At 63.2% G+C, this 19,107-nt stretch overlaps 6 protein-coding genes across 6 annotated transcripts; all 6 read left to right on the plus strand.

Moving 5' to 3' along the window:
• Positions 1–241: 241 nt before the first annotated feature.
• F751_6064 (Bis(5'-nucleosyl)-tetraphosphatase, symmetrical) lies at positions 242–4,451 on the plus strand (the record flags this gene model as incomplete). Its single annotated transcript, XM_011402158.1, has 7 exons — positions 242–891; positions 1,022–1,132; positions 1,281–1,380; positions 2,652–2,667; positions 3,045–3,235; positions 3,453–3,943; positions 4,196–4,451. The coding sequence occupies 7 exons, from the start codon at positions 242–244 to the stop codon at positions 4,449–4,451; spliced, it is 1,815 nt and encodes a 604-aa protein (XP_011400460.1).
• Positions 4,452–4,975: 524 nt separating this feature from the next.
• On the plus strand, positions 4,976–7,394 carry F751_6065 (Coatomer subunit delta-1; the record flags this gene model as incomplete). The annotated part of the gene is made up of 6 exons (XM_011402159.1): positions 4,976–5,018; positions 5,165–5,817; positions 5,989–6,091; positions 6,281–6,652; positions 6,883–7,130; positions 7,266–7,394. 6 exons carry the CDS (start codon positions 4,976–4,978, stop codon positions 7,392–7,394), a joined length of 1,548 nt encoding a protein of 515 aa, XP_011400461.1.
• Positions 7,395–7,935: 541 nt separating this feature from the next.
• F751_6066 (60S ribosomal protein L4-1) lies at positions 7,936–9,519 on the plus strand (the record flags this gene model as incomplete). Its single annotated transcript, XM_011402160.1, has 3 exons — positions 7,936–7,995; positions 8,096–8,294; positions 8,612–9,519. The coding sequence occupies 3 exons, from the start codon at positions 7,936–7,938 to the stop codon at positions 9,517–9,519; spliced, it is 1,167 nt and encodes a 388-aa protein (XP_011400462.1).
• Positions 9,520–10,448: 929 nt separating this feature from the next.
• F751_6067 (Protein PRY1) lies at positions 10,449–12,172 on the plus strand (the record flags this gene model as incomplete). Its single annotated transcript, XM_011402161.1, has 5 exons — positions 10,449–10,563; positions 10,715–10,781; positions 10,981–11,250; positions 11,440–11,512; positions 12,167–12,172. The coding sequence occupies 5 exons, from the start codon at positions 10,449–10,451 to the stop codon at positions 12,170–12,172; spliced, it is 531 nt and encodes a 176-aa protein (XP_011400463.1).
• A 3,267-nt stretch (positions 12,173–15,439) lies between these two features.
• F751_6068 (Cysteine-rich venom protein TRI1) lies at positions 15,440–16,422 on the plus strand (the record flags this gene model as incomplete). Its single annotated transcript, XM_011402162.1, has 4 exons — positions 15,440–15,545; positions 15,646–15,709; positions 15,843–16,084; positions 16,283–16,422. 4 exons carry the CDS (start codon positions 15,440–15,442, stop codon positions 16,420–16,422), a joined length of 552 nt encoding a protein of 183 aa, XP_011400464.1.
• A 1,592-nt stretch (positions 16,423–18,014) lies between these two features.
• Positions 18,015–18,893, plus strand: F751_6069 (hypothetical protein; the record flags this gene model as incomplete). The annotated part of the gene is made up of 3 exons (XM_011402163.1): positions 18,015–18,232; positions 18,507–18,627; positions 18,825–18,893. 3 exons carry the CDS (start codon positions 18,015–18,017, stop codon positions 18,891–18,893), a joined length of 408 nt encoding a protein of 135 aa, XP_011400465.1.
• Between the last annotated feature and the right edge of the window lie 214 nt (positions 18,894–19,107).

The raw sequence follows: 19,107 nt of genomic DNA on the forward strand, positions 1-19,107 counted from the left end.
AGCAGCAGGAGCCTCACCCGAGCCTGAAGTCATCACTAGAGAGCAAGAGGATCCTCAGCGGGTGGATGTGGCAACTACTGAGGAGGGAGAAACCAGTGTGACGAGCAGCGCTGCGGGCGCTACTGATTGTGATGCTGCTGAAGAGGAGGGACCTCCCAACTCGCAGCAGCTATCCACCCACGATGAAGCAGCGGATTCTCCTAGCACCGACAGTTCAGTGCAGCCCCATACCGTCCACCTTATGGCCGACCTGCCAGCCTACCCGGAGGAGGTCTTGCCCAGCCCAGCAGCGGCAGCAGCGGCATCAGGAGAGGGTGCAGCGGACGACATGCCGCTGCTGACGGAGAGGAAATCCAGCGTCACCATCCCCATCACGCCCCTGCCCATCACCCTGCAAGGGAGTGAAGACATCCAGGAGCATGCTGAAGAGATGACTGAGCCACAGCCTGAGGCTGAGGCTGACGAATCAGCCTTTGCTACCGCAGAGAGCAACGGGAACGGGGAGGAAGCTGAAGGGTCAGCGGCCTGTACCTCCTTCGATGCTGGCGAGACAGAGGTCCAAGAGGATGCAGATTGTGAAGAGGATGGCGGTGAGCTCCTGTCCCAGCTGAGCCATGGTGCCAGCGGGGCCCTGGCCGGACCGGGGCGGCAATGTGTGGAGGTCGCGCATGAGGGCGGCGCAGAGGACGGGGCCACCGCAGCAGCACAGGGCGGGCCTGGCCCACAGCCCAGCGCTGGGGGGAGTGATGGTGACCAGCGGGCTGAAGCTGGCCAGGAGGACTCGGGGTCTGAGACCTACACCAGCGACGGTGACGACGACGACGGCTACATCACGACGGCCGCGGCCTTTGGGCACCGCACGTTTGCAGAGAGCCTCACCATCCACGTCAGGTGCGATCCGGGGGGCGATGCTGCATTTTTGGTGTTGCGTTGACTAGAAGAGGGGCAAGAGCACACGACCAAGCTCCCATGGTCTCACGCGCTCCAAGCCCTGCATGCCACCACAACCACTGGCGCGCAGCGAAATGGAGAGGGCAAGGGACGCGGCGCTGGCCGAGGCGGCCCCCCGCGTGTCTGCCCGCGACATCGGCACCACCCTTGCGGCGCAGGCTGTTGGGCCCCTTGACCTCAAGTGGGTGGGGCGCGGAGGGTGGGGAAGGGGGGGCGGGGGGGCGCGCTGGCATGCAACCCGGGGTGACACCGATTGGCTTTGCTTCAGGCCCTTCTCCATGGTCTTATCCTAATCCTACCCACATCCCCGCATTGGCCCTGCAACCCAGGGTCCACGTCAGCGAGCTGGAGCGGGCACGGGACGAGGCCCTGGCGGAGGCCGCGCCCCGCGTCTCGGCCCGGTCGCGGGTGGAAGATGGCCTGGAGCGGGTTGACCTGCCAGCCTTGGACGCCCTGCCCATCCACCGGAGCCAGCTGGAGAAGGAGCAGGCTGCCGCCAAGGCGCTGGGCCTGCCCCCGCGCGGCGGCGCCGGCCCGGCCCGCGGCGGTGCGGCCACCGCGGCGGCGGAGGCCGGGCAGCCGGGCCTGGACTCGCTGGTCAAGCGCCGGAGCCGGCTGGAGCGGGAGCGTGACGCGGCGCTGGCGCTGGGTGCGCCGCGGGCTTCGCCGCGCCCGGCGCAGGCCGGTGCGGCCGCGGAGGGCCGGGGCATGCCCGCGCTGGGCAGCTTCCCGGTGCACAAGAGCCGGCTGGAGCGGGAGAAGGAGGCGGCCGCCACGGAGCGGGAGGCTGGCGGTGGGTGGAGGGTGGGGTGGAGGGGGGGTATGGCGGGAGTTGGGGGTGGGGGAAAGGGGCATGGATGGTGTGTGTCTGGCGGCCGCAAGACCGTCGTGTGCGCCCAGGCCTCGCTGCAGCCGAGACTTGGGAGAGTGACATGGCGACCCGAGGGGCCCTGAACGTCCGTCATGGGGCCACCGGGATGGTGTCTGGATGTGCGTGGATGATGTCAAAGGTGCACCGGCAGCCGAAACGATCCTGCCAGTGGGTACACAAGCTGCGACGCACACACCTCTCCAGTGCCGCACCCACAGGCATCCGGAAGGTATCGCCGCGCAAGACGCCACTGCAGAGGGAGCGGGAAGCCGCCGCAAAGCTGGCAGGTCAGATTGGGGGTGGTCTGTTGGAGATGTGTTGTTGCTTATTTCAGTGAGCTGAATGATAAAATATTCCCACGTTAAACCCCTGTCCGCGCAGCCAAAGCGTCAGCGCGTGCCGCCAAGGCCTAGGACGTGGAGCTCAGCCAACCCAGTACTGCACCACAGGATGGGGGGCCGGCGTCAGGTTCCATTGTTGACTTGCTCGAATACACAGAGATGGTTCACCCCAGATTTTTCCTGCTTCTACTGGAATCCATTCTACGATTGCGTAGGGCTTATGCTGATGGGTCACGGTTGGGGGAGTGGGTCGGTTGGGGGAGTGGGTCGGGCGTACAGGAAGGTACCATTCTATGGCGCGCACGAGAGCATTTTGTCGGGCGCCGATACTTAGGGCAAACGCAACCTACGGCATGGCCACAGCGCGAGACCTAACTGTAAAGGCTATCACCATTCGCTTTATCATTTATAACCGTGCTGCGAGACTCGGGGGTCTTCCAGGGCTTGCCAATCGTGTGACCGGAGGAACCCTACCGACCCTTCGGCAGGTGCACTACATGGTCTGTGAGCCGGCCCCATACCCGCTTCTCGACTCTTTCATATGAATGGCATGTAATTGCATGCAATTCAAAGTTCCTGCTCCTCCCCTGCGACGTCGATCCTACCCATTCCCGGGCAAACCCTGCGCAGGCACCCGGCGGAAACTGACACCATGGCGTGCTGCGGACTGGACGTTGGGGCCATGTTGGCAAGCCTCACCACCAGGCGGAACCCAAAGAAGCCCAAAACCACTCCCGAGGGTGCGTGGGCCAGGAGAGGAGCAACCCTGTCGGGGTCCTGTAGGGTTTGCATGCCCGCGTGCATCTAGCCCTCGTGCCGAGTCACCTGTGGACGTGCCCGGGACTGCCGGCTCACAGTATACCTCTCTCCCCGCCCGCCAGGCAACCCCCTGCCCAAGGAGGTGCACCAGATGATCCCGGCCAAGGCCACAGCTGGGCGGCGGGTGGTCATCATCGGCGATGTGCATGGCTGCCTGGAGGATCTGCACCTCCTGCTGGAGAATGTGGCCGAGCCCAATGACCTCATCATCTGCACGGGAGACATCACCGGCAAGGGCCCCGACGTGCTCGACGTGAGTGCCGTGCTGCGGGGCCCGAGCCCTTTGGCTGAGTCGGGCTGATGTCACCGCATGAGTCCATCCACCGATCTGGGGGTTGCAATCCCGTGCCTGCTTGGGTGCTTCTGGTCACCACTCCCAGCCACATCCATGATTTCCTTGCCATCTCCAGCCATCCATGAGGTTACCCCCCCCCCCCCCCTCCCGTTCCTTAAATAATAAATACTCGCAGACGCTGAAGACGGTGCACGAGATGGGCATCCTGTCGGTGCGTGGCAACCACGACGACCGCGCAGCGGGGTACTGGCACCGCTGGAGCCTGCACGGGGAGAACCCCTCCGACCCCGAGTTCGACTGGGTCAAGGACCTGGAGCCGGCGGTGGGCGACTTCCTCCTCAACCTGCCCTTCACCATCAGCCTGGAGGCCTACAACGTGCTGGTGGTGCACGGCGGCTTGCTCCCCGGCGTGCCCCTGGCCTGCCAGGACCTGGCGGTCATGTACACCATCCGCTTCGTGGTCCCCGCCCGCCCGCCCCCCTTCGGCTCCTTCTCCTGGGCGCTGGAGCGGCGCATGCTGGCCGAGGCGGTGCGCAGCGGGCGCATCACCGTGCCGCCGGCATACCAGCTGGAGGCGCGCGAGCGGCCCGACTGGAAGGAGGGCCGGCCCTGGGGCGGGCAGTGGCAGGGGCCGCAGCACGTCATCTTCGGCCACGCCAGCAGCAGGTGCTTGGTTGGAGGTGGGGGGGGTGGGGAGGGGTGTTGTCGCTGCATGGGGCGAGGTGCGTTGCCGTCACTGCGTGCTGGACCTGGGTGGGGCGCGCTCGGGGTGTCCTTGGGGGGGCACGGGAGGGGCAAACTCGCGCATGGCACCTCGCGCCAGGGGGCCTTGCGAATACCTCACCCCGTGCGCACGCCTCTGGCCCACACCCTCTGAAACCAACCCTCCCCTCCCCCCGGCACCCCACACCGGTACAGGATGCTGCAGCTGGAGCCGTTTGCCACCGGGATCGACACGGGGTGTGTGGGCGGCGGCTACCTCTCCGCCTGCATCCTGCCGGCGCTGACGCGGGAGGGCGAGATCGTGCCCGACACGCATGCCCTGCCGCCCTTCCTGTACCAGCAGACCATCCGCCTGCAGGACGGAGAGGGCCTGAGTGCACGCGTGTGCATGCAGCCCTCCCTGCAGCCAGGGTTCCACGCCGGCAAGGATGCAAAGGGCCAGCTGGAGTGAGCTGGGCGAGACGGCAGCCCCGCAGCGCCTTCCCGGCAGATTGAAACCTTGTACTTGCACACCGAACTTGCCCTTGCTACACACCTTCCACTGGCGTACACCTGCGATGTTCCTAGCGCCCACCTTGCACGGCCTGGTGTTCCCTCCTAGTAAATCCCTTCCTGGCTGAAGAGGGGCTCCTCCCTGCGCCTGTTTTGTCCCATGTCATAGCAATGTGCAATATATGATCCGCTGATGATAATCTTGCCTAGAATGTGTGGGACATGCCCGACGGTTCGAGTGCACCATGGTTTGGTTACCGCCAGGTTGGGTACTGCGCTGGTTCGAGTCCGGGACACCCAGACTCTGGTAGCCCGGCATCTGATCAGGAGGGGTTCCAAGCTCAGCGATCGCGGCACTCCAACCCAGTGAGCAAGCTCAGCGCGATCACCTCTCTCAACGCTGATCGCTCCGCCCGACGTGCTGGGCGTTGCTAAGATCTCCTGCCCCTCCGCCCTGCACCGCCTGGCCAGCAGCACGGCACGATGGTGGTGCTGGCAGCAGGAATCGTCACCAAATCGGGCAAAGGTAGTTAGGGCTTCATGCTGCGGGGGTGCCCTCCCCTGCAACCCGGGCCGGACCCTTCGTGGTCGCCGTGTTGTCCAATGCAGACCTCCCCGAAGATTGTTACCTAAGACCCCGTTCCTCACCCCTCCAACCATGCCTTCCCGCAGCCCTGGTGTCCCGTCAGTTCCTGGACATGACCCGCATCAGGATAGAGGGCCTGCTGGCCGCTTTCCCCAAGCTGGTGGGGCAGGGTAAGCAGCACACCTACGTGGAGACCGAGAATGTGCGGTACCTGTACCAGCCCCTGGAGTCCATGTACCTGGTACTGGTCACCAACAAGGCCTCCAACATCCTGGAAGACCTGGAGACGCTGCGCCTCTGCGGCAAGGTCGTCCCCGAATACGTGCACGGGCTTGAGGAGGAGGCGGTGTCGGAGGCGGCCTTCAACCTCATCTTTGCCTTTGACGAGATCATCAGCCTGGGGTACAAGGAGAACGTGACGGTGGGGCAGGTGGTGCAGAACACGGAGATGGAGAGCCATGAGGAGAAGCTGCACAAGATGATCATCGCCAGCAAGATCGCTGAGACGCGGGAGACAATGCAGCGCAAGGCGGGGGAGATCGAGAAGAAGAAGATGGAGGCGGGCCGTGGCTCGGCGCGGGGGAGGCCGGGTGAAGGGCCGCCTGCCTACCCCTCCGCCCCCGCCGCGTCCGGGGCCGGTGGGTTTGGCGAGTCCCGCCCCGCCCTGCCGCGGCCCGGCCTTGGAGGTAGCCGCGGTGAGGCTGGTCTCGGCGCCTCCCGCCCCAAGAAGGGCATGCAGGTGTGGATGTGGGGCGGTGAACCCTTTTTCTGGGGGGGGGCGGGGCGTAAACAGGTGGGCTACCAGAAAGGATCTGATGGAGAGAAGATGTGTATGTCGGCAGGGGGAGAGTCAAAAACTCTTTGCTTGCAGCACCTGCACCAGCCCTGCTCACCCACTCCCTGGCCTCAGCTGGGCAAGGGCGGCCAGGCCAAGGACCTGCTGGCGAGTCTGAAGGCGGAGGGCGAGGCGGTGGAGGACGCACCCTCCGCCCATGCACCCCCCTCTCTGGCAGGTGGGACGACCTGCGAGAGGGTGGGGGTGGGGGTGCTCCAACCAGGCCTGCAAGGGTCACTGCCTGAGCCCCTGGCAGGAGCGTGTGTGTCTGGGTGCCAGGCCGCCGTCGCCTTGCAAGGGTGTGGTCTTCCGCTGGGGTCGCCCAGAACCCCCACCCACCCCCTCGCTCCCCTCATTGCACACACAGGCCCAAGGGTGGGTGCGACCGCCAGCGACCCCGTCTTCGTCTCGGTGGAGGAGACGCTGTCGGTGGTGCTGTCCAAGGACGGCGGCATGCAGAGCCTGGAGGTCCAGGGCTCCATGAGCCTGCAGGTGGGCGAGGGCGCCGACGCCCGCCTGCGCCTGGCCCTCACCGGCGACGCCGCGCAGCAGGGCTTCCAGTTCAAGACGCACCCCAACATCGACAAGGGGTTGTACGCGTCCCAGAACGTGCTGGGCCTGCGCGACGCCGCGCGCCCCTTCCCCATCGGCGCCCCCCTGGGCGTGCTCAAGTGGCGCTTCCAGACCGACGACGAGGCAGCCGCGCCCCTCAGCATCAACTGCTGGCCCTCCGTGTCGGGTGGGTGGGTGTGAAAGGGGGTGAGGAGTCCCTGTGAAGGGAAGGGGGGGGGGTTGGAGGGACGACGCACGGTCTGCGTCGAGGCCTTTGCAGCGTGTCGGGCGCAGGTTCGTGCGACGCCCGGGCCCGTGCGCCGGGCCTGGCCGCGAGCGGCGCGTCGAGTTTCCACTGTCCTGCTTTTCCAGCACAACTCGCGTGTCCCCAACAACCCTTTCCCTGGGTCACCTCAGGCGGCGAGTCGTACGTCAACATCGAGTATCAGAGCCAGGTGCCCTTTGATCTGCACGGCGTACAGATCTCCATCCCAGTGCCCGCCGGCGGCGCGCCCCAGGTCAACCAGCTGGACGGCGACTGGCGGTACGACGCGCGCAAGGGGCACCTGGTCTGGAGCATCGAGCTGATCGATGCCAGCAACGCGGCGGGGGCCCTGGAGTTTGTCGTACCCGCCGCAGACCCCTCGGCCTTCTTCCCCGTGGAGGTGAGGGAACGCGACATGGATGTGTGCACGAACACCCCGGTGGAGGGCGAGGGCTTGTATGAATTATGACAATCCCTCCCACATCACCCCCGCCCCCCTCTCCAATCCCTCCCACACTCTCAAATATATCTCCAGGTGTCCTTCACGGCCAATAAGACCATGTGCGACATCGGGATCGCTGAGGTGACGGCAGTGGAGGGGGACGCCCCCGTCAAGTTTGGCACGAGGTCCCTCCTCACCACCGACGAGTACGTCATAGAATGAAAGGCTACTGTTCGGCCCGCTGCCATGACCACGATCCCCCTATCCTATGAAAATCTTGCCAAGGCAAGACTGTGAAAACCTGGTATTGGTTCATGGTGACGCTTGTGCGCGCGCGGGGGAGATTCTCACGAGGCAGGATGATCCGTGGCAAGTGCTTACGATAATGAAATGCAGTCTGCGGCGCCGCTGCGCTCTGCCATGGTGCAGTCGCAACACTGGCGCTCTCGGAGCCCGATCGAGTCGTGTAGGGGAGTTCGCGCGCCCAGGGCCTGGCACCAGGAGTGCCAAGAGCCAACCCCCGCGTGAAGGTTCCCGCAACAAGAAAAGTTAAGAGGCAAGTTCATCGTTACTTTCTAGCGCACGGCGTCGCAGACTACCCTGCTCACCAGGGAGATTGGACTCCCTGGACCATCGTTCCGCTGTGTTGCCCCCAATCGACCCAGGGCCCTCTGCCGCCAACGCAGTAAGTCCTCTTCACCCAGCGCCGGGCCAGTCTCGCTCTCTGAGGCTGTGCCTGCACATCCTACATACACCTATCGCCATGGCAGCCGCCCGCCCCCTGGTGGCGGTGCAGGGCCTCGATGGCAAGGCCACCGAGCAGGTGGGACCCCACTCGCGGCGCCGGGATGGCCGGCTGGCGGGGTGCGCGAGGGCCCCCTGCCACGCTCTGCTCACCCCCACTCACCCCTTTTATTTCGCAGATCGCCCTGCCCGAGGTCTTCCTGGCCCCCATCCGCTCCGACATCGTGCAGACCGTGCACACTGGACTGGCGAAGAACAAGCGTCAGGCCTACGCTGTGTCCAGCAAGGCCGGCCACCAGACCGCCGCTGAGTCCTGGGGAACCGGTCGTGCCGTATCCCGTATCCCGCGTGTGCCCGGTGGCGGTACCCACCGCGCAGGTGCGTAATGGAGGGCATCCCGGGAAGGGGCTGGGGGCGGGGACCGCTCGAGTCGCGACCCGGCACGGGCCTGCGGAGCTGCAAAGTGTGTTATTGGCGACAGCACTGGGCGCCGCTCGCGTGCGCCGCGCCGCTCATGCCGGAGGCGGCAATACCGAGCCCTTGCCAACATGGAAAGCATCTCAGCGTGCCTGGGAACAGCAGGCCTGCATTTGTTTGCCATGCCCGCTGTGCTGGAGAGCACACCAGCAGCAGGCGCTTCCTCCGCATGGGCCCTGACCGCCGCCTTCCTCTCCCTCCCTCCCCGCCCCCAACAGGCCAGGCTGCCTTTGGCAACATGGTCCGCGGCGGGCACATGTACTCCCCCACCAAGACCTGGCGCCGCTGGCACCGCAAGGTGGCGGTGAACCAGAAGCGGTACGCGGTGGTGTCGGCCCTGGCCGCCTCCGCGCTGCCCGCGCTGGTCCTCGCCCGCGGGCACCGCGTGGAGAACGTGCCCGAGGTCCCCCTGGTGGTCTCCAACGCGGCTGAGTCGCTGACCAAGACCAAGCAGGCCCTGGCCCTGCTGGCGTCGGTGGGCGCGCTGGAGGACGTGAAGAAGGTGGAGGCGTCGCGCAACCTGCGCCGCGGCAAGGGCAAGATGAGGAACCGGCGGTACGTGTCGCGCAAGGGCCCCCTGGTGGTCTACGCCAACGACTCGGGCATCACCCGCGCCTTCCGCAACATCCCCGGCGTGGAGGTGGCCTGCGTGGACCGGCTGAACCTGCTTCAGCTGGCCCCCGGCGGGCACCTGGGCCGGTTCATCGTCTGGACGCAGGCCGCCTTTGCGCGCCTGGACGCCGTGTTCGGCACCACCTCCACTGCCAGCGAGCAGAAGAAGGGGTACCGCCTGCCGCGCCACGTGATGACCAACGGCGACCTGGCGCGCCTGATCAACTCCGACGAGGTGCAGAGCGTGGTGGCCCCGGCCAAGCCCGCCGGCAAGCACGCGCCGCTGAAGAAGAACCCGCTGCGCAACCTGGGCTCCATGCTGAAGCTGAACCCCTACGCGGCCGCCGCGCGGCGCGCCGAGTTCCGCGCCTCCGCCAAGAAGGCGGGCAAGAAGGCGCGCGCCCCGGGCACCAAGGACACCGCCAAGGCCTTCTACGGCAACATGGTCACTGACTCCGACTACATCGGCGAGCAGTACGAGGTGTTCTCCGCCTGGCTGGGGGCGGAGCAGTGAGCTGGGAGCCTAGAGGAGCGGCGAGCGGGGGAGGAGTTGGAGCGGCGAGACGCGTGCCGGCCTGCCCTGCCCTGTAAGCCCATTAAAGACGCGATCCGTAGCAAGGGAGAGGGCAGGGCAGGGAGCAGAGACGAGGGTGCTCTCGACTGCATGTCAATGGTGACGACTGGGGATCATGAAAGCGAGCAACGCATCTGAGAACCTGCAAGAAGGCACACGCAAGAAACCCAGACCTGCAGCCGGGGCTGCTGACAGGCCCATCCACTTTCATATGGGGGGCAACAGGCGGAGGGGGGAAGGGGAGGTCCACGTCCGCACCAGGATATTGCCGAGACCCCCGCGGATCCATGCCCAGCCGCCTGCAGGGCGCGAGCTGGCAGGACAGCCACGCCGTGTCTGGCTGAATTCGAATTAGGAGCGAGTTGCGCCGAGCTGGACCCAGAAGTTTCCGCCTGTCTGTCTGGCCGGAGGCCGTCCGGGTGCGTTGGCTGGCGGGAGGTCACAGGTGGCTGGCGGGGCCCGAGGCTGGTCGTACGAGCGGACGGCGCGAGGAAAGGATAGCCAAAAACTCAGAACATGATCTCCCTCTCCACGACTTCCAGCACGCCAGAGGCAATCTCATACAATAAAAGCTCTTAGAATGCGTAGATCTAGCATTGGGTGAGGTACCAGGTCGGCAGGGATCGCGAGATCGCCGGCGGCTCGGTCTGCCAGGAAGACTGCCGAAGGCGAGCTTCTGTCAGACTGATGGAAAGAGCTCGCCACAGCGGAGGGGATGTAGGGATGAAAGCCGTCAGGAACTACCAGGGGAACTTAAAGTTGACCGAGTCGGATACAAAACCCCATATTGCCCCTTTCTCCCCTCGTCCTTGCCTAAATCAACCATCCACCCCTCCAACAAGCCATCCACATCCTGCCCTCTGCCCATCATGGCCACCGTCACTCCAGCAGTTAGACTGCTGCTCAACTGCCTCCTTCTCGCAACTACCGCCTATGCGGCACGCAATTTGCCCGGTGGCCTGGCCTCCCGTCGCTTGCTCCAATGTGCGCCGGGTTTGTAGTTGACCAAGTTGCCGCCGTCGCCGCGTTCTCGGCCTGCCGCCGCGTGACGCCCCGGGAACCGAACCAAGCGCGGCCTTACCCGATACCCTCGCAGCTCCTCCTCTCACCCCTTCCCCATCCCTCCACATTGCAGCGACCGAGACCTGCCCCGACTCCGCGAACCTGTTGAGCCTCGTGAATGCCGCTCGGGCCGCCCACGGGTGGGTGGTTGCGGGGTTCTCGTCTCCAACTGCCCGTCGGGGGTATGAAGTCTCCTGCTTCCCCAATTCTCGCACTGTGCTCAATGGACCTGCACCTATGCCCACCGAAAGCAAACCTTGCACCCCCTCACAGGGCTCCTGCCCTGACCTGGAGCGACACCATCGCCGCCGCCGCCGCCGCCGTCGCCTCCACCTGCAGCGGCAACCACGGCGGCAGCGGGTATGGGCAGAATATCCTGGTTGCCTGGGGTCCCATCACGGACGGGGGCTGCTCCATGGCCATGCAGTACTGGTACAACAACGAGGCCGGCTCCTACGACTACGCCAACCCCAGCTTCCAGGCCGACTCCGGGCACTTCTCCCAGATTGTGTGGCTGTCCACCACCCAAATGGGCTGCGCCGTGGCGCAGTGCCCAGGGTCCTCCTGGTACGCGGGCCCCACCGCCGGCAACTGGCACTTCATCGTGTGGTGAGCACGTGGGGAGGAGACTGGTGCGAGCTTGCTTGCTGCCCAGAACATCTGTGACACAAGATGGGCCGGGTGTCGAGGGAACGTGGTGGTGTGCCGCCATCCCACCATCAGCTCTGCCACACCCAGCTGGCATGCCCCTTCGATTCCATGTCTCCCCCTGAAACCACCCACCCTCTACCGGTGCAGCGACTTTGACCCGTCCGGAAACGTGGATGGCGAGTTTGCTGCCAATGTCCTGCCTGAGACCACCGTCTCGCCGGTGGGTGACGTCCAGAGTCCTTGGGCACATGGCTTGGTTATATGTTTCCAGGGCCCCGCAGGAATTGTAGTCGATGGTAGCCCACCCCCTGCAATCTGCAGCATGCCTGACCCTTCCTGGGTCTGATTGCACGCTGGTCGCGATGGTAGACTGCTTGCCTGCGTGGGTTCGCAAGCCATCGCGCATCTCGCTGTGCCAAAGCTCATCCGTGTATCCTCTCTTCATGCAGCCGCCAAGCCCCGTGGTCGCCTCCCCACCTCCACCTAGCCCGGTGGCGTCGCCGCCCCCTCCCAGCCCCGAGGATGCATCGCCGCCCCCTCCCAGCCCCGAGGACGCTTCGCCGCCACCCCCCTCTCCCAAGAAGAAGTCTCCTCCTCCTCCCAGCCCCGAGGATGCCTCGCCGCCGCCCCCCTCTCCCAAGAAGAAGTCTCCTCCTCCTCCCAGCCCCGAGGATGCCTCGCCGCCGCCCCCCTCTCCCAAGAAGAAGTCTCCTCCTCCTCCCAGCCCCGAGGATGCCTCGCCGCCGCCCCCCTCTCCCAAGAAGAAGTCTCCTCCTCCTCCCAGCCCCGAGGATGCCTCACCGCCGCCCCCCTCCCCTAAGAAGAATTCTTCCCCTTCACCCAGCCCTAAGGCTACCTCTCCTGCTTCTCCCAGCCCTGAGGAGCCTTCCCCCAGCCCTGAGGAGCCTTCCCCCAGCCCAGTGACGACGTCTCCGTTGTCACCAACCCCCGTCAGCAATGAGGAGACTTCCAGCGAGGAGGCCTTGGGTCTGACCCAAGCCGAGGCTGCTGCCCGTCTCAATGAGTTCACAGATAGCTTGTCCGGTTGAGAGTGCAGCATAGAGGGTGGGTGATTTCATAATTCGTCAACATTGCTGTTTTTCCAGTCTTACGTTTGTGCATCACTTCTCCCAGCTCAAGCTGGCAGAAGCTGCGAGCCTCATTTATACACACCGTGCTTTGCTACTTCATCCCTCCTCAACATAATCCTGTCGCCCGGTTCCTGCCCATGCTCTGGACCAGGACGATACCTCCTTCCTTGCACTGCCGATTCTTCATTCTTCTTGGAGCGCATGTAAGCACACAACCTTTCCAGTATCATCGGATAAGTAGGCCAGGGTGGTGTTGGAACGCGGGATTGTGGCGGCCATGCAACCATCGGCTGGGCCTGGCTGGGGGGAATCAACTTCGACCCCATCGCCACCCCTGCTGTGCGTTGAACGGAGGCGCTGCTTCCCATTATGAAAGCACACCGGCCAAGCTGCGTGTACACAGGGCATACACCACATTTTGCTGTTCAATCTCCGAGACATTACCATGGTTTTGGTGCAAGGAAGGCCTCCCCAAGCCTCCCCATCGGGGGAAAGGGGCCAGTGCGCTTAGATTTCCTCCTCCACTCTGACCCCTATGTGGACAGGCTGCGATTGGATGGAGGAGAGGCCCACTATGTCGAATTCTTGCAGGAATCGCGTTGCGATATCCTGCGGTCCGCTCGGCCTTCATTCGTCTCAGCGTGGCCGGCATGCAGCGCTCAACCTCCCCTTCCCAAAGCACAGCGCATGTGCTGTTGTTACTGGCCCTGCTGTTCACCGGAAGGTCTTTTGTCGAAGCCCAAAGGGACCTGCTGGCCAACTCCATGCTTGGTGAGGCCTCCAACACGACGTGGGAGGGTCCCGGTCTTTGTAACCCGCCTGCCAAGGCTGCCGCTGTTGCCGCGCCCATGTCCTCCGGGGAAGGGCACAGCGACCCCTTCAACAAGTTCATATACCTTCTTCCTGCTGTAGAGGGGGGAGCTTGCACGGATGCTAAGCAGCTGCTTGCTCTCCACAACACCGCGCGGGCAGCGCACGGGTAAGCGAAATCCGGAGGTTCCGGCGCCAGTAGGGGACGTCCACTCTGGATCGATGGGTGTGCGCCCAGATGCCAATGTATCTGCACCTGAACGTATTACTGGAATGCTTGTTCTTGCAAAAATCTGTACTATTCTCTTCCTATGACAGCTCCAAGCCCCTCGTTTGGAGTGCAACAGTTGCGCAGTCTGCCACTAAGTGGGCCGAGCGATGCATCTGGTCCCACTCCCAGTCCGAGTACGGGGAGAACATCCTCATGTCCTGGGTAGGACGTCCGCAGGATCTGCCAGCTCTAGGCCTGGCTTGCAGCTTGTCGTCGGGCAGACGCGCCCCAGCACTGCGCAACTGATCTGTGTTTGCTTTTCCCGACGAGGGAAAGGCTCGTCCCTGCCGGTGCCTGTAATGTACCGTCGGCCCTTTCCTCCTCTCATACTCCTTCCTCTCCTGCACAGGGAACATCTACAACCTGCTCTATAGCAATGGAGTACTGGTACGACAATGAGCGGGATGATTACAGCTATGCAAACCCAGGATACCAGCCTGATGCCGGCCACTTTTCTCAAGGTGTGGGCCAGACTCTGACTTATTTTGTGGGCGGCAGGACCCGCGTGTGTCTTGAAGCTTGCTTCTGCCGTTTCTTGATCCGCCTCATACCAGAGACCCCCTAGTCTCCCATCTGTGTCCTCTGCCTACTCTCTGTCACAGTCGTCTGGAAGGCAACCAGCCAGCTGGGGTGCGGCATTGCAGCATGCGATGCCTCCACCGCACCACCCTCGGTCCGAGGGCCCTGGACGATGATGGTGTGGTGAGTCCCCGAATGATCTGCTGCGTTGAGACAGAGCGTGCGGCCAGGGAGAGTGTTCCTCTGTGCAAATGGGAATGTTAATGAGCCCTTGACTTCATCCCCGCCCTCAATGCCCCTGCGCCCCTCCTGCAGCCAGTACAACACTCCTGGAAATGTGCAAGGTGCGCTGCAGGTGTCAGTGGGCGCTGCTGTTCGGCATGTTTGCTGCGATGCAAATTGTGGCCGTCCACGCTTGAGTGTCAAGGCTATATCTCCACCGACTCATGTCCACGGATGCATGCAGGGCAATTCAGAGAGAACGTGCAGGCCGAGTCAGACTCTGACCTTCCCACCCTCTCCCCAACAAACCCACCACCACCACCATCACCACAAAGCAAACCTCCACCAAGTCCCAGGCGGTCGCCACCCCCAAGCAAGAAGTTGCTGCCTCCAAGCAAGAAGTCGCCGCCGCCAAAGGCTGTTGTCAGCAGCCCGAAGCCCAAAATTAAACCTCCGCCACCACCCAAGGTGAAGCGTTCACCATACGTGTCGAAATTTAAACGCTCACCACCTCCAGCCAAGAAGAAACAATTAGCCCCTCCATCCAAATGGGGGAAGTTTTCGCGCCAATCTTACTGGAAGAATCTACCACCCCTCTTCATTAAAATACGAGCACCGCCTCCACGTGCATAGTCTCATTCGAGCTCAAAGTTCAAGCCATCAGTTGCAATGACAGGAGGAGCTATTTGTCTGGACATGAATATCGACTATCCAAGGCGACCATACACAAGCCAAGGGCCCATGCATACACAATACAGCGCATGCAGACACTGTCACGAGAACTGCACATCTGATGCTGTGGATGACAGCGACGTCACCAGGACTCATACCCTTACCATGACCACCCACTTAGCAAGGTGTGGATGCGCTTGTGACGAGTTGACCACATGCACATCAGACTCCAACCCAGGATCAGACTATTTCGGACTTCCACGCCTGTACTACTACCCCAATTTGTCTACATCACAAGCCCAGTTTGGATCAAATGTAAGCCAGTGTCACACTCAACACTTGAGCTGGCGCGGGTCCACATCATCCACCCAGTCGGACCGGGCACCTCCCTGTCCGGTGACCGGAATAGATAAGAAAGTGAGAACCAGCTCCTGACTCACTAATAAAGCTCTGCCTAGGGAGTCAATTGACCACGTTCGTCACACTTCTTCTTAAATTCACTGGCAATCACCGCCAGACACAAGATCTATAATTGCGAGACTGCCAAAGCCTGTCAGACAGCATGGTTTTACCCGGGTGGTCGCTGCTCGTCGCTTTGATCGCGACAGTGGTTGTCGCTCCCATGGGTTCCGAGGCAGCAGCCTCCCGTGCGCTTCTCGCCACTCAAGGTGAGGGAATTGGCGCGGCATCATGTGTTCTGCCCCGATAATTCCCACTCGGCGACGACCGTTCAGTACACCAACGACCCCTCGTACACACCCCGGACAGCGCCACTTTGCGATACTCCGGAGCTCCTGCTGCAGATCCACAACCTGGCGCGCTCAGAGCACAGGTGGGCAGTGGTTAGATTAGCGCAATCCATGGCGATGGACAGTATGGGTTAGGGTTGCTGATCTCAGCATCCGGACCAGTCCATGGATACGCGCGGTCACAAACCCCCCGATTCCCGGCCACCCTGTGTACAGCGTGGGGCGTCTGACGTGGAATGAAACCCTGGCCAGAGTGTCTGAGGAGTACGCTGAGAAATGCCATTATGGGCATGCCCCCAAGCCCAACCGGTCGGGGTTCGGCAAGTATGCCGGCGAGAACATCCTCTATACCCGGAACATCCGGGTTACGTGCGAGCACGTCTGGAAGGCCTGGTACTACAACGAGGCCAGGAGCTACGTTTTGGGAACCGGAGGGGACACTGGCCACTTCACTCAAAGTAAGTTGCAGCACAGTGGAGCTCGGGGCCGCTCCAGAGGGTCTTGCGCTTAGGGGAGATGCTAGGTGGTGGCAGGGTGGCTGCTTAAATTGCGCGGGTGGCTCACCTGCACCAGGCATGGCCTGCCAACCTCCCAATGGGACATAAGCTTGTCGAAAACTCAAGATATCCACCCAAACTTCTCTCTTACCCGTACAGTGGTTTGGAAGGGCAGCAAAGAAGTCGGCTGCGGCTTCGTCAAATGTCCCGGCTACGTCAACAACCTGAATGCGCCGGGCTACTGGACATACCTGGTGTGCCGCTACTATCCCGCGGGCAATGTCATAGGTGATTTGTGAAGGAGCCATGCATGACTTGAGTGCTGCCATGACACGATGCATGAAGAGTGGGTTCGCCTTCCATTCAGTCTTCCCCGGCTCCCAGGCATCTTCACACATACGGTCCTCCCCTTCCTGACATGAATCAGGTGCTTACGGGCAGAACGTTCTTCCGAGCACCGTTTCTCCACCTCCACCCAGTAAGATCGTGGACGATCATGCCAACAGTCCTGTTGCCAGCTCTCCCTCTCCGCCCTCGCCTGTCGATTCACCCTCCCCTCCGCCCTCGCCTGTCGATTCACCCCCCCCTCCGCCCTCACCTGTCGGTTCACCCCCCCCTCCGCCCTCGCCTGTCGATTCACCATCCCCGCCTCCACCCCCATCATCCCCACCAACCAGTCCCCCACCTCCTCCGCCGCAGAGTGACCTACCCATATCACCACCACCCAGTCCGTCCCCGACGCCCCGTCCTTCTCCCCGCAAAAAGAAATTTTCGTTCACGTTCAAGGAGATGGTGAAGGAGTCCGTGCATGTCAAGATTGAGCATGCAGGCTGAAGTCACTTGAACGCTCCTGAGCCAAACTACTGGGGTGTAGGGGGACGAGTCCACTTTTGAGCATGATTCCCCCATGCTTCTTTGTCCTCCCTGTTTGTTTTCAGCCTCTTGAGGCCTAGTACTATAATGCGCACACTGATCGTGACGTTCGCTCAATTCCACCGCTTTCCCCTGCCTCCATCCTACCCTCCGTGCGTCACGGCTGGCCCGCCAATTCTTCTGACACGCAATGTGTTCCGGCCAACCAAAGTATACTATGTAACCCAAAGCATCCGCTCCTGCATCCTGAGCTCTGCCCCTGAAGTTGTTGTAAGCATGACCATTACTGGACATTGTCCCACATTCCCGCACCATATCCCTTCTGTGAGCTGCCTCGAATGGACCTCTTGGTGGGGCATACACGCTTGATGGAGGGTGAACAATCGACTTGTTTCGCTGGACTGCAACGTCTCAACCCCAGATACTCAGCCGACGACCGCGCCCTGGCGCCCTGCTCCACCCGGCTCCCCAGCGGACTGAGCGGTGATAAAGTAACGCAGCAATCCAGAGCAACACACATCGTTCAGTAAAATATGCCATACCGGATGTAAGCCGTCAATCAACTCAAAAGATCGAATCCCCACGAACCGGACGTCTCGGCTTCGACGGTCGGCACTGCTCGAGCTGCAGCACATCAGCTGCTTGCCCATCGTAGCACACCGCTCAGTCTCCATCAGCTGATAAATAGCGCGATGGAGGTCCGGGCGGGGCTCATGACCCACAGCAGCGGGCGCCTGCACCCCGACCCCCGGCGTGGGATCCTGTCTGTGTGCCCAGCAGACTCCCCCGGACACTTCAGAGTGCAGTGGAAGGAACGGGATGCGGAGGGGGCTGCAGCGTGCGAGGTGGAAACGTCAGGCCCCTTCACCCTGGTGCAGGTGAGGGGCAGTAGGAAGTGCCTTGATCCTCTGGTCCTCCCTGCCATGATCCTCCATGCCGCGCCCATCGCTGCGAGCCGATCCTGGGACGCCCGCCCCCTTGCCGCCCCACGCAGATCTGCCGTCCCGATGGTAACATCATGCATCTCAAGCCGGGCGACGGCACGCACCCCGACCATTTCTTCTGGAGTCAGGAACCGGCGGGCAGCCAGGCCGGCGCAGCGCTGCTCGCGCTCATGCGCCCCTTACCCTCACCCCCTCCGCCGGCCGAGCCGCCCGTCGCGGATGCTGCCGTCCCCATCGGGGCCTCGGCACTGGCGGCAGCCCTGGGCAACCTGGGCGCGGCGGCAGGGAACGGGTCGAGCGGCGCCCGGGCAGGCCCCGCCGGCGGGCCCTCCCTGGCGAGCGTGCTCCGCCCCGCCACCCTGGTCCCCCTCCTCGCGCGCCGCCCCGAGCTGGTGGCAGCGATGGCCCCCCACCTCCCCAAGGCCCACAGGTGAGTGCCTTGGGGCGACCCTGTGCATGCCGCAGAGGGTGCAGCAGCCCGCCACCCGTGTCCCCCGGCAGCCGCTCAGCTCGGAGCACGACGGCCCGCCGGGCATGCCCCCTGCCCCGCCCCTGCCCCGCCGCAGGACCCCGGAGGCCATCGCACACCTCGTCACCACGCCCCAGTTCCGGCACACGCTGGATGTGCTGACGCAGGCGCTGAACAGCGGGCAGCTGCACCCCTCCCACTTTGGCGTCCCGGCAGAGGTCGGTGGGCATGCGTTGATGGTGCCCAAGGGGGCAGGGGCGGACGAGGCCGGAGGCTGGATGTGGAACCCTACTGCCCTCCTCCAGGAACCAAGTGCTCCCTGCTCACCAGTGTGACCCAGAGGTGGTGCTCAGGTGTGAGGGACCGCCGCATGATCCAAAAACATATGCTCTCCCTCCATCCAACCATGCTGCAGGGGTTTGGCACGCTGGCGCTGCTGCAGGGTCTTCAACGGCAAGCCGACCAGCAGAAGCCAAAAGACTGAGGGCCAGGACGCAGGTAGAGGAGATTGGCAATCCCTGCAGGCGTAGGCGGGTGATTCCTTACTGCCACAACAAGCCGGCTTGCATGCAGCTCATATTTGCAGGGATGCTGCCCCTCCTGGCGCAGGATGTGCCTGGAGCCCATCGCAAATATAAAGTTCTACAACATGTGTTACAACTATACCTCGTCCAGTGTACAGTGCTCAGGTATTCATT

Source organism: Auxenochlorella protothecoides (genome assembly GCF_000733215.1).
Source record: "Auxenochlorella protothecoides strain 0710 unplaced genomic scaffold scaffold81, whole genome shotgun sequence".
Lineage (NCBI taxonomy): Eukaryota > Viridiplantae > Chlorophyta > Trebouxiophyceae > Chlorellales > Chlorellaceae > Auxenochlorella > Auxenochlorella protothecoides.